Genomic DNA, 13,355 nt, shown 5'->3' with positions numbered 1-13,355 from the left:
TTGAAGGAGAAAGGGAACAGGAAAACCTGTCTAGGTAGAAAGTACATGGTGGAAGGGAAGAATAGGCAAGGTCAAAAGCTTCGATTAGGTATGCACAAGGCTAGGAGGGAAGGAGGCCAAAAGTCAAAGGATATCCACGAGACTACAACATGATAGCCTGATACCAGGGAGGAAGGTGTGGTACCGAGCTGACGACGGCGGCGCCGAGAGCGACCCGAGTGGTTGTGATTTTATTAGGGGTGTTGATTGAGATGGGGGGAGATGCCGGGGGCGCGTATGATGCAGATGAGGGATGCTCGCTGACTATGGCTTCCAGAATGTCCTGGGCGCCGGGGGAGGGGACCGAGGGACCGGCTTGCCCATGATAAAGTCTAGGCTGGGCTGGTGGGGCTGACGGGGTCCGTCCTCGTCATCGCTCTCCTCGGACGGCTCGTACCGCTGCTGGTGCTTGCTCGAGCTTCCGTACTGCATGGCCGGCATGTTGCCCCGGGGGATAGGGAACGGAGCCGAGGGATGACCGGGCTGGTCCCGACCCTTCTTGCTGGACTCCCAATAGACGGGCGCGCCTGGAGGTCCGCGATGACCGGACGGGCCGGCGTGACCCATCTCATGCGGGGAGAGGTCGGCATTGTTGTGCGAGTACTGGCGGTACCTCGTCTGGCGGTCGACGTCGCGCGGGACGTTGTTGCTCATCGCGCGAGAGTGGGCCGACATGGGTCCAGGAGAGTAGTTGGACGAGACGGATCCGGACCGAGCGCCGGGGTTGCGGAGATTGTCCCGCCCGCCCCCACCGCCGCTGTAGGACGAGTCGGCGCGATTGTTGGAGGTTCGGCTCTTCTTGGCCGCGCTCGGCCGGCCCCGGATAGGCTTCTTCTCCCGGTTCTTCATCCGCTGATCCGCCTTGTCATACTCGATCGCGTCGGGCAGAGTCATCTCCACCTCGACACCGTCCTTGCGCAGGACGCGGACGGGGATGGCGGGGAGCGCAATGTTGGCGAGGTCCAGCTCGTGGACGGGAGGAAGAACAGGTGGGTTGGGGAGGGAAGAGTAGGCGCGGTGGACAATTTGCTTGAGCCTGAGCGGCCAGGCGTAGGGGTCCGAGGGGGAAGTGGGTTGGCAGGAGGAGTCGGTAGTGAGGAACTTCTTGACTAGATCGTCAGCAATGATCCATGCTACGGGTGGCTTGACTTACGTTCTGGATTGGTGCTGTGGTGGTTCTTGAGGGTCTGGGAGTGAGAGCTGATACGCTTCCGGCCGCAGTAGGTCCCGATCTCGAGGGTGACCCAAAGACCGAGCTGTTCGTTCCGGCCCCGCATATCGCCAAAGAGCCGTCGCTGCTCTCGGCCGGACGGGGGAAGGGCAAATGCGGCTGATCATCAGCTCAGTCCACGATTAAGTTGGTAGCACTTACCCTGCTCATAGACCCGCTTCATATCGTCCGACCATCCATCCGTCTTTGCCTTGGGGGTAGGAGGACACTCTCCCGATTCCTCGCTCCCCTTGGTTCGCTTGCTCCTTCCCGTATCCGCCGTCTGTCCCGACGACTCGGAGGACCTCCTCTTCTTGACGCTCGACATTTTGTTTGAGCCGGTAGAGTCCGCGCTAGAGTGTTCTGATTCGGATGCTGATGAGAGCGTAACGCTCATAGCAATCGCACCCAAGAGTGCGGCTGATCCGGGTGATGGCGGGTGTTCTGTATGACTTGGCGTTTCGCTCGACGTCCGCATAGATAGCCCTAGGAGCGCTAGAGCCGCGGCTGATTGCGTGTCGTCCCTTTCCGGTCGGGGTGTGGTAAGGCGGGACGAGTATTCGTGAGAGGGAGAAGATGGTGGGCTGTGAGAGGGTGTGGAGGATGATTGTGAAGAGTCTGATGTATCTGGGTTGCTGCTGGAGTAGATCGCGGGATTATCGCGATGTATTTTTGGTGGAGAAGAGGATGAGGGGCTAATGTTCATCGGTCTGTGGGGTGGGTAGGCGGGTGTGTAGAGTGCTGGAGCTGTGTAGGGTAAAGGCAAGTGACGAGGAAGTAGTCAAGTGGGGGAAGAGTAAGATCAGCGATATTCCCAAAGTACGCGTCTCGAGATGGACTCACCAGTTCAAACACGTGTAGATCGGCGACGGGGCTGGCAGAGTGGGGATGGGTGTGGGGTGGATGGTGTAGGAATGGTGAGGAGTATAGGAATTATGACGGTGAGGAGGGGGGATTCCTCGACGCGTCCAATCCTTATAAACCGCCTGTGATTGAGGCAGAAAGCAGACAGTTGGATTCTGCCTGTTCGCCCAAAGAAGATGGATGTCGCTGAGTGCGACGCGCGAAGGCCGAAAGAAGTGGAGTGAGGTTCAGGGGATGGGCCAAGACAAAAGTGTCTCGGATAGTCGTCCGAGTCAAAGTTGTGGTCTAGTGGTAGAGGGATTTGCCCAAAAGAGGCCGTCGATGCATATGACGATGGCGAGACTGTATGCGGGGACGAGGTTGAGTAGCGCGGCCGTAGGTGATGCTGTGCGCGAGTGGCGATGATTTATAGACGAGTCGCCATGGGTGGCGGACAACCTGTCAGATTAGTCAAATGTCTCGTGTTGTGCAAGTCCGCTGACCATGCAGGGGTAGATGACGTACGTTCGCCCTTCGATGTGATTCTGAGAGGAGACACCGGAGATGCTCTCTCGCGATGCACTACCGACTGTCGCCGATGCTTGAGCAAGGGAGACAGTTGAGAGAGAGGTTAAGATGTATCGATCTCGTTAACTTGGTGGCGAGCCGAGATGATGGACGGAGTGACGAAGGTCGAGGATGGACGAGTGCGGAATGAGTATGTATTTCAAACACCGGATATATCTGAATGCCTCGGCGGCGATATAGAGGTGGCGGTGCGATTCCCCCCGGGCTCAAGCTGCAGCAATGTGAGATCTGCTGGGAGATCGAGGTGGGCGTGAGCGTGGCGGCAGCAAAGAGGGACACCCCCAATTCGGCGAGGTATGGAAGGAGGAATAGCCCCTTTCCGCAAATTTTTGGAACAGACCCTCGGCGGAATAAGGAGTTTGTACGGCATCAACCCCATACCTCTCACACAGCATGTGGGAGACACGCTCGCTTCACGTGTACATGATTCAGGCAGAGCACTGATACAGCCGCATCATATCGAGCATGCACGTCCTTCATGATGCATGAGCCCACTGATGAGTACATGAGCCATCATGGAAGGCATCATCTGACCGAGGGTCGCCCGAGGCTACCGCAAATAAAGTTTCTTGGGCATACCCTGAGCTGCGCGTGACTCATTCCGCGAGCTCGATCCGGCGATTTCGGTGGGATAAAGTTGATAAACCTCTTGGGATAATAATTCCACGTCATCGAGGTTGACCTCCATCTCGCGCGTTCACCTCTGATGCTATAGCTGACCATACCTCACACCATAAATTCAAGGGACCATGGTCGGCCCAGCAGATGGGGACAAGCCCACACATACGACAAAAACCATAGACGAGCTCTTTGGCGACACGAACGATAATGACGACCCCTTCAACCAGCTGGGGAACGACGAGCCGGCGGAGGCAGCGGAAGCGGGACCGGTGGTTCTAGACGAGAAGGCGGAAGAGGATGATCCCTTCGCTGGAATAGGAGGCGAGGAGGCGGAGGCGGCTCCAGCGCCGGAGATCGAACCGGATGTGCAGGAGGAAGAGCCAGTGCTCGAGGTGGACCAGGCAGAGCTCGACCGTCAGAAGTATTACGACGATCTGATGGCCGAGTTCGACGGCGGGGCGGAGTCTCCACTGGGCGATGCGGACGCGCCGCCAGTATCGGAGGAATACACCTTGCCCCCTACTGCGGCCGCTGTAATGTCGGACGCCCCTCGGCAAGCTGTACCGCCAGTCCAGGCGCTCTTTGGCGAGGACGACGCCTCGTTCAACGACTTCCTCGGCTCAGCTCCCGCAGATGACACTCCGCCCGGCCCTAGCTTTGGTCTAGGATTAGACGGCGGGTCCTCTCCATCCCGTCAACATACAGGGGACACGTCCGTCCAAAGCCTGTTCTCCAACACCAGCGACTGGATGAACGATACGACGATGGACGGGTCCTTCATCTCGCAAGGCGAGGACGAGGCGCTGTCGCCAGTGGAGTCTATGTTGCCGCCCAGACCAGAGCTGGCGGTGGCTTCGGTCGATTCTGAGGAGGAGGAAGTGGAGGTCCCTGAAGGGTGGATAGACGAGTATGGGAACTTCCAGTATTACACGGCAGAGGACAAGGCGGCAGTCAGGGAGAGCATGTTGGCAGAGCGAGCTGCTGCTCGGGCAAATGCGCCAGCTATATCTGGTAAGTAGCTCTCCGCCTTGTCTCTTGGTCCGCGCTGATAGCCAGTACCCCCACCAGCGCCGTATCACTCGGAGAATGCTGCTCGGCGGACACCACAACCGGACCAGGTAGCACAATTCGCCTCACCCCCCACTCACCTCCCCTACGCGCCCCCTACCTTCTCTCGACACTCTACCGGGCTACCCACACCTTCTTTCAATACACCACAGCCCATCTCCAACCCTTACACTCCTGGCGCCGCCCCCGTCCCCCGCGCACAATCCTCCTACTTTCCACCTGTCCCGGCACAAACTGCGGGCTACTCTGCGGCCCCATACGACCCATACGCTCCCCAGTCATTCGCGACGAGCTCATATGCGTCGTCCCCGTCGCAGGCAAGTCCCGCTCGGTCTGTCCCGGCCGCTACGAAGCCGGTCCCACCCAAGCCTCAGCGCGTCATCTCCAACGCGTACGATCCACCCTTACGGACGCAGAAGAGCTTCATCCGCCCAGTATCGGCAGCGCCCATGGCGTCCCCATTCCCAGCACCGTCTCCGAGTCTGGCTACACCGCCGGCACCGCCGGTCTCGCTCCCTCCTAGCGGTCCGCCCAGACGTGTGCCTAGCGTCCCACCGGCGTCTTCCCTCGGTCTCAGCCGGCTGTCCAAAGCTATACCTGAAAGTCCATCGGCGTATGAGCCCGTCCAGCCATCACCGTACGGTATGCCAGATTACTCTGCTTCGGCACCGAGTACCGCCCCGACTCGGAGAGACGGACCGCCCAGTCGACCTTCGTCTCAGGCATCACAGCGTCCCAAGGCTGTGCCGAACGCCTTTGACCCACCTCTCCGCCCGCCTAGCGTAGCAAGAAGCGTGTCTCGACCGGTCTTTACTCCTCCTCCACCTGCACCGCCTGCGCTACTACCGCCTCCCCCGCCATCGGGCCCGCCGCAAGGCCCATCCCGGCCGTCCAGCCGAGGCGGGCAGAAACGCGCCACTCCTTCTTTCGAACCTCCACCTCCACTCCCTGCAAAACGCGCTCCTCCCATTCAGCCGCAGGAAGATCGGTATCGCCAGCCCGTCATGCCTCCGATGCCCCCTCCCCGTCCAATCACGCCGGAGCAGGAACCAGCGTTGGAAGGCGAAAGTGGCGTACCGAGGGATGCGGGATGGCCGCACTTGACCAGCGCGGCGGAGGACGATGAGATGGATAGGTTGCGGGATGGAGAGGATGAGCCGATGTTTGAGCGGAAGTTGGAAGAGGAGGAAGATCCGGAAGGTGGGGGATGGAGGGAAGATGAGGACGCGCAAGAGGCGTCAAGGCAGATCGACGTCGATGAGGAGGGTGATAGCTGGGTAGCTTCGCGGAGGCCGAGCTCGACTGCTCCGCCACCTGCCCCGCCGGCTCAGCTGGCTCCGCGACCGCCTCCACTGGTCGATCGGCAGCCGTCGTACGATCCGTACGCTCCTTCTACTTCAACGCAAAGCTACACACCCTCGGTACCCTCACAAAATGGGTATGCTCCGGCACAGGCGGCGGCATCTCCGCCTACGCCAAAGCAGGAAGCTCGATCTTTCAACATGAGCTCTCCGGCCAAAACACGCCCGCCCATCCCGACATCATTCGCCCCTCCCGCGGCAGACCCCTACGCCCCTTCCTCTTCATCTTACCAGCCATCGCGACCTGTCGCGCAAACCTCGCAGTCCTCGTACCAGCCCGCCCAGTCGCCGTACGAGGCCGCTCCGATCTCCATCCCGGTTCAGCCGCCCACCCCATACCTCCCCTCCGATCCTTACGCGCCCAACGACGCATCATCCAACCGGTACGCCGCAAACCGGTCTATCTCACCCGCGCACAGTGCCCATCCCTCCCTGTCCTCCAACAACCTCTACGCCCCGAACCGCACCGCCTCTCCCGCCAATAGCTCCCAATACGGCGCGTCACCCCAAAACAACTACTTCCAGTCCATGCACCTCTCCCCTACCGATACCTCCTACGTCCCGCAACAAGTCCTCGAGCAGCGTCCGCTCTCCGAGGATCCCCTCGGGCGGTGTACACTGTCCGCCAAGAATGCGCCGCTCGCGGTATTCGGATTCGGAGGGATGCTCGTTACTGCCTTCCCGGGCGCGGCGGAGGATGTCCACGCATTAGGACATAACAGAACGCCGTCGTATGGCTATGCGTCGGGTCGAGGGCAATTGCTCATTCGTCCAATTGGAACGGTGATGGAGGTGGCATCGAGCAGTGAGGGGGCGGCTGCGTATCCTGGTCCGTTGCTTCTGGACCCGAGCAATCCAAAGGGGTCCGCGGGGGACAAGAAGAAGAAGGAGGCGGTGTTGGCGTATCTCGAGGCCAGAGCAGAGGAGATTGAGAAGGGTTTGCCGTATCTCAAGAGTAGTGCGTCAGGGGCGAGGCGGGAGGAAGAGGGCAAGCTGTTGTTGGTCAGGCTGTTGAGCGCCTTGCTTATCGGCGAGGGCAAATTTAGCGGAAGGTGAGCTATCAGTTTCAAGATTTCGAGCGGAGCTAATGCAGCAGTCCCAAAGTGGAGGAAGCGCTGAAGAAGGCGCTGGCTAGCCCCTCGGAATCAACCACTCTGATCACACCCGGTAATCTCGGCTCTGCAGCATACGGTACTTCCACCTCGACCAGCACGACGGCTGCCGCTACTCCAGCTCAGCTGTCTGCACTCTCAGACATGCTCGTCAGTGGCGACAAGCGCGATGCTCTCGAGTACGCCTCAGGCCACGGTCTCTGGTCGCACGCCCTGGTCATAGCCAGCTCGCTCGGCCCGGAGCTTTGGAAAGAGACTTTGAACCGGTTCATCCAGGCCGAGCTGGCCGGCGAGGGGGTGGCTGGTTTGAGGGCGTCGTACTCGCTCTTTGCCGGGGCTGATCCATCAATTGGTATGTCCAGTCATGTGTTGCAAGCTAATATTCAGCTGAGGACCTCTTTGGCGCTGCGAGTATCACGGACGACCCGAGCAAGGATCAATGGCGAGAAGTCATCGCTTCGGTGGTCTTCAATGGACGGCCGGGAGACGCTTCTTGTCTGGATGATCTGGCGGGACGATTCATGCAGCGTGGACTGCTCAATGTCGCTTATGCTTGGTGAGTCTCCCCTCAGTTGAGCAAGGCTGGAGCTGATCTTCAAGCTCACTGCTGTCCCCACTATCACCTTTCATCGACCCATCGCCTACCGCCTTTGACCGACCTATCGCCATGATGCAGGATACGAGGAACGAGGACGCTGTCATCTTTGCCGAGATCGCAGAGTACGCTCGAGGGATGATCGCCGTGCCGAAGGGACAGGAGGTTCCCTTCCCCGGCCTGCCCGCGCTGTTGCCATACAAGCTGCAGCGGGCGTGGCAGGCTGCAGAGCAGGGCGAGGTGGACTTGGCAAAGAAGCGAGTTACCCTCTCTCGACCAGTGACTTTTGCTGATTGTCAGGTATTGCAATGCCGTCGAAGCAGCTACCAAGCTCGCTAAGACCGGTCCCTCTCTTCTCCTCCCACATCACGTCTCATCCCTCGAAGACCTGCTTGAGCGCCTTACTGGCTCGCCCTCCATCGAGCCCGCCAAGGGTCTCTCTGCGCGCAAAGCACCAACCAAGCCTGGGTTCGACAAGCTCGGCTCGTGGATCGGCGGCCGGCTCACCACCTTCATCGCGGGCGAGGACGACACGTCTTCTTCTGCAACCTCGGCACCCAAGACTGCTCCCGCCGCCAAGGGCGCTGCGCCCGCTGGCGCCGTCGGTCCATTCAGCCACTTTAGCACCATCAGTCCCGCTCCAAGTAGGAACAGCAGCGTGCCCGACTTTGCGGCGAATGGGGGTGGATACCTCGGTGTCACTCCGATGGACGGGCGTAGATCGGGAATGCCCTCGCCTCAGAGTGAGATGCCGCCGACTACCTACGGTCAGGGTGGCGGAGGGTATTCTGCGTGGGGGGAGCAGAGCGAGCAGGCGGTAGACGAGGACCAAGAGGGAGAGAGCACGCCCATGCCTGATGATGTGGGAGAGCTACTCAACCCGATGGCGGCACTCACCTTTGGCGGTCCCTCTGCTCCTGCGTCCAGCTCGAACTCCTATGCTCCCAAACCGACTCAGCCGGTCGAAGACGACGACGAGGACGATCTCGGCTTCGGTAACGCCGGTCTCTCGCGGAACCGCACGCCCCGACCGGCCGACTCGGCGAACGGCGGAGACGCGAAGGACAAGGGCCCTGCGGCGGAATCAGAGAAGACGGACCCCAAGGCGGATAAGGGAGGCAAGAAGGATGAGGCGTCGTTAGGGAAGGATGAGGCCAAGCCGGCGGGTTGGTTCAAGGGATGGTTTGGGAAGAAGGAGGGAGATGCGGCTGGACCTGGACCGATTCGGGCCAAGTTGGGCGAGGAGAATGCTATGGTGTTTGACAAGGAGCTGAGGAGATGGGTTGTCAAGGGTGTGAGTTAATCCCATCAGGAGAATAGGAACGAGCTGATAGTGTAGCAAAAACCCGAAGCTGCTCCAGCTCCGCCTCCACCCCCTCCTCGTTCCCAGACCGTCTCTCCCGGTCGTGCTGCTCGTCCACCCGCGTCCGGACCCCCGGGCTCCTCTTCCCCATTCGCCACCATGCCACGCTCCGTCTCGGGCGCCGCCTCATCCCCTTCCTACCCCTCTGACGACTCCGCGCCCCGTCGAGGTCCACCACAACCCCGCTCCGGTCTCGCCGAGAGCGTCACGGCCGACCAGGCCCCACCTGCCGCTGCGGCGCTCAGTGCCCCGAAACCGTCAGTCCCAGGCAACGGGATGCCATCTGCCCCGCCTGGACCGCCAGGGATGGGCAAACCACCAGGCGGACTACCGACACTGGCAAGGCCACCAGGAGCTTCTTCCAGTATAGACGACCTGCTTAGTAGGCCACCGAGTAAGCGGCCGGGGAGCGCGGCGAGTAAGAAGGGGGCGAGGAATCGATATGTCGATGTCTTCCAGCAGCCGGCGGAGAAGTAGGAGGGTCGTTGTAGAACGTGATCTGGTATGCATGATCTGTAGTCTTGTGCTTGACATGCTCATGGGATGCTAGACATACACTGGTCATACCATGCATGGATAAGCATGGCTCTGGCCACATTCAAGCGACATGAATGGCCGTATATAAATGTATCAAAATACCAGCTCTCACCAGATCCAAGCCGAGTACCGGCATTACGTCGTCTTCGGGGGAGGTAATGCCCGTACTCGGCTTCTGGGGGTCGAGCCGGCTTGTCCTAAACTCAGCTTTTTGTCTGAAGCACTCGTTCGAGCATGAGAAGGGTCAAAGGAGGGGAATCCGGAGCATGACAAGAGCTAAAGGAGGCGTGCCGGCTGACTCACATCACTCTATCCTTTTTGTAGGCCTGCCAAGGGGACCCAGCATCCGAGGTGAGGCCGTGAGGAACGGAGGCAAACAGCGGGCCCATCTTCCCACAGCCACGCTGTCACAATGCATAGCCGTTCGCACACTCCTGTGATACCTCCCTAACCCGGAGGTATGTCATCCTTAGATTCTGGGGGGTTGAACGGCTTGTCCCTAGTCAGCTTTTTGCATCGGTCCCTCGTTCGAGCATGACAGGAGCCAAAGGAGGGGTATCTGCTGGCTGCCATTACACTTGTTTTTCTTTTTCGGTAGGCGTGCCAAGGGGACCGAGACCCGGCTATAGGTGATGAGGCAAACCAGCACGCCCACCTTTCCACAGCCCCGCTGTCGCAATGAATAGCCGTTTGCATACTCCTGTGACTCCCTCCACTTGACATGACTAGAGACATGTCGGCTTGTTCCCTGACAGGTGGCTGAAGAGCGATTCTACGCACGTAGGAGTCACCGAGGTTTGGCATGCATCATCTGCGGTCTTGTGCTCGACATGTTCTTGGGATGCTGTTGTGCTGGTCAGACATGCACAGGTGAGTATGAATCAAACATCTGACCATATTTACACGCAACACAGTGGCCCCGTATATACGTATAACAATTGTCAATGGCACCAGGCCTAAGCTGAGACGGCATTCCTTAACCGCAGTGCCAGTCTCGGCTGCTTTGGGGGTTGAGGAGGCTTGTCCCCTCTCAGCTTTTTGGCTTCTGTACCTAGCGGACTCTCGTTCGATTAGGCCCTGAGTCAAAGGATGGTCTGATGTGCTGGGCGCAAGCGTCTCTTTTTGTAAGCTTGGCCCGCAGCCGAGGACGCAAATCGAGGAAAGGCCTGAGTACCACGTCGACGTACACTCCATCAGTCTTTCGGCAAGGATGTACAATCCCGTACTGGGATTGCATGGCCATGCATGGCTATCCGCGATAGTTGATGTATATATACAATTGTAAAAAGTTGAGACTGGCACCATGTGTCATCCCCTCTCTGGCTCGTGCCCCCTCCCCCCCCCACCTCCTGCATCCACCACCTATGCTAGCATACCTATCCCGGGATCATCCCATGAAGGCTCTGACAGGACCAGACTGCTCATAGGTAGGGTTCTGTTATCCTTTTTGGATCACGAGAACCCGCGTTCGAACAAGCGGCAGGCCAAAGGAGGGCAGCCGCCTGGCGGCCATCGCACCATTCCTTTTGCTCAGGTGCAGACGCGGCCTGCAATAGGCGGTCTAAGAGCCAAGGCGACCGCTTACGTCGACACTCTACCAATGTATAGCCACATTTACGCGTCTTCAAGCTTCGGCTACTGACAGCTTAGCTGGAGACCTGTCTGTTGGCTCAGCGCTCATGGGCAGGGCCGACCCCAAACCTGAAACCTGAAACCACCCGAAACCGTCTCGAGTTTCAGATCAAAGCAGTCCGTGCGCTGTTTACGTCACCACGCGAAGATGAGGTGGACACTTAAGGCCCCTTCACGTGCAGAACTGTATATCATGACTTGCTCCATCTTACATATCAGTAACGACCTAACTACACGCATTGCTAGCAGGACTGACGGACCATGCTGTATACCTCTCCAGACCTCAACATCGAGGCATGGGTCGAGTTCAGCGACGGCCGCAAGCTGAGTGCGCTGCAGATATCTCTCAGGGGAAGAGAGTACAGCTGATCTAGCAGACGAGCATAGGCTCACCCGCGTGCGGGACGACAAGACGGGCCAAGCCGACGCTCTGTGCAAGGCGTACCTGGAGTGCGAAGAAGGCGAAGTACGTCCCCTTCACCCTCTCAAGCGGGAACATGGAGTGTGACGGGATCCTGACAGAACAGAGCTTCAAGGTCAAGTTGAGCGCACCTCCATACATGATGCTCTCCCAGCCTGGCTTGGTCGCCTATCTGTACATTGATGGTCGAAGCGTAGACGGAAGGCACTGGCCGCGACCAGTGAATCAGGTCACCTTCGAGACCCTGTTCAAGAGGGAGGGAGGGCAGATGTTCAGCTGTGATCTCGCATTTGCTGCTCTCGTGAGTCTTGAGCTGTCCTATAACCCCGCGAAGTCGCGAGCTGATGCGACACAGTCAAAGACGGACGATGAAGGCGAAGTCACCTGTAGGGGCGCAGAAGTGGACAATCTCTGCCGAATCGAGGTGGTCGTACGCCGTGGGTCAAAGCGGCCCAGTCAAGCGCTATACGCTCCTAAGTCCGCCGGTGACGTGGGTAAAGTGCACGAGAAGCAGATCAAGCTTGGCTCGACCGTTGTGTGAGTCAATCCTGAGCATCTTGTCTCTGCCCGAGCTAACTTGATTCAGCGGCAAGAACCAGAAAGTCTTCGTTCCCGGCGGTAGCAGCCATTTTGTCCCGGATCCACGCCGCCCAGATGTGGCTAGATTTCAGTGGACAGTGCGTCGCCGCAAGCCATACACACGGAGCCACTCGCTGATTACTCAGTATCACACCAAGTCCAAGCTATCCATCATGGGCATCATTGGTGCGTCTTTGGCCGGCGCTCTTGCTTCACGTGGTCCTGCTGACAGGATCTAGAAGATGAGCCTGAAGAGGCACCTCTTCCGAATCCCAGGAAGCGCCGACAACAATCTTCCGCCTCGGCGGAAGCTGCGGACCTGGACGACGTTGATGATGGAATCCAAGCAGTTGACGCGCCAGTTGTCAAGAAGGAGAAGAAGGCAAGGGCTTCGGGCGTCAAGCAGGAACCTATCCCGGTATATGAGGTGAGTTCTCCATTCACTCAGTCTGACTATGGGCATCGCAGCTGATCCTGCAGTATGGGACCGGCACATCGTCCGGCAATCGGAACAAGGTGGACAGTGTCATCGATCTGACGGGCGATGACTGAGGGAAGATGGCTGACCGGGAAAGTGGCGTCGGTGGGGATAATGTTGTCGGCGTGGATGGACTCTGTAATTTCCGGGTATTATGGCTTACATTGTACTGTATATATTCTCCCGTGATAATGAAGGTTATAGTGAACATGAGGGTGTCAAGAGCAGCAGTCCTCCAGGCCATAAACAGCTCTGACAACCCTGGGTATCACGCACACATCGCGCGCGTCGCCTGAGTAATACTGCCGTCTTGACCCCAGGACGCATCGACTTCCACGTTATCAAGCGTTTGACGAGCGGACTATGATACATCTGAGCTCTGGACGAGACGGGCATATGTCGAGGAATGAGGAGATCTAATCAAAGTCGCTCTTTATATACCCTCACTCGTGCCAACCGACGCGCCGCCCAAAGTTGTGGTCGCAGCACCCAGCCCAAGTGGCATAGTGGTAGTTGGTGAGAGAGATGGAGAATGCCGGCCGGCAAATGTCGAACGAGAGCGAAACGCCCATTCGATACCGGGTAGAGAGACCTGGGGAGATCAAAAGGGCATGAAGTCCCTGATCTTTTTTGCCTCAATCAACAATTTCCTGGTCTCTCTGCTTGCTTGTCCCCAAGAGGCGTGATGAGTGGGCGCATTACATCTCGAGGAGAAATTCCATGCATACAAGTAGGAAAGCGCGGATCGAAGAGATCAGATCATCAACCCAATGCGTCACAGTGGTGTGCCCAAAGTGCCACACTCAAAACTCGCCGCGGATTCCGCCGCTGCGCGTCTCGAGCTGCATGAGGGGAGCTCAATTCCTCCTATCTCCTGCCCTGATTTGCCTATCATACATCCACAACTT

At 58.6% G+C, this 13,355-nt stretch overlaps 3 protein-coding genes across 3 annotated transcripts; 2 read left to right on the top strand and 1 right to left on the bottom strand.

Moving 5' to 3' along the window:
* Window positions 1-303: 303 nt before the first annotated feature.
* MKK02DRAFT_29670 (uncharacterized protein) lies at window positions 304-1,955 on the bottom strand (the record flags this gene model as incomplete). The annotated part of the gene is made up of 3 exons (XM_053087882.1): window positions 304-1,148; window positions 1,193-1,369; window positions 1,412-1,955. The coding sequence occupies 3 exons, from the start codon at window positions 1,953-1,955 to the stop codon at window positions 304-306; spliced, it is 1,566 nt and encodes a 521-aa protein (XP_052949434.1).
* A 1,474-nt stretch (window positions 1,956-3,429) lies between these two features.
* Window positions 3,430-9,277, top strand: MKK02DRAFT_39978 (uncharacterized protein; the record flags this gene model as incomplete). The annotated part of the gene is made up of 7 exons (XM_053090872.1): window positions 3,430-4,312; window positions 4,358-6,782; window positions 6,827-7,194; window positions 7,230-7,398; window positions 7,443-7,562; window positions 7,738-8,731; window positions 8,777-9,277. The coding sequence occupies 7 exons, from the start codon at window positions 3,430-3,432 to the stop codon at window positions 9,275-9,277; spliced, it is 5,460 nt and encodes a 1,819-aa protein (XP_052949433.1).
* Window positions 9,278-11,230: 1,953 nt separating this feature from the next.
* Window positions 11,231-12,521, top strand: MKK02DRAFT_39977 (uncharacterized protein; the record flags this gene model as incomplete). The annotated part of the gene is made up of 8 exons (XM_053090871.1): window positions 11,231-11,297; window positions 11,347-11,435; window positions 11,497-11,691; window positions 11,746-11,927; window positions 11,977-12,067; window positions 12,116-12,155; window positions 12,209-12,396; window positions 12,450-12,521. The coding sequence occupies 8 exons, from the start codon at window positions 11,231-11,233 to the stop codon at window positions 12,519-12,521; spliced, it is 924 nt and encodes a 307-aa protein (XP_052949432.1).
* Window positions 12,522-13,355: the final 834 nt, after the last annotated feature.

The sequence above is a fragment of the Dioszegia hungarica genome (genome assembly GCF_025882075.1).
Source record: "Dioszegia hungarica strain PDD-24b-2 chromosome Unknown MKK02contig_2, whole genome shotgun sequence".
NCBI classification, from domain to species: domain Eukaryota; kingdom Fungi; phylum Basidiomycota; class Tremellomycetes; order Tremellales; family Bulleribasidiaceae; genus Dioszegia; species Dioszegia hungarica.
This window is presented reverse-complemented; position numbering and strand designations above follow the sequence as displayed.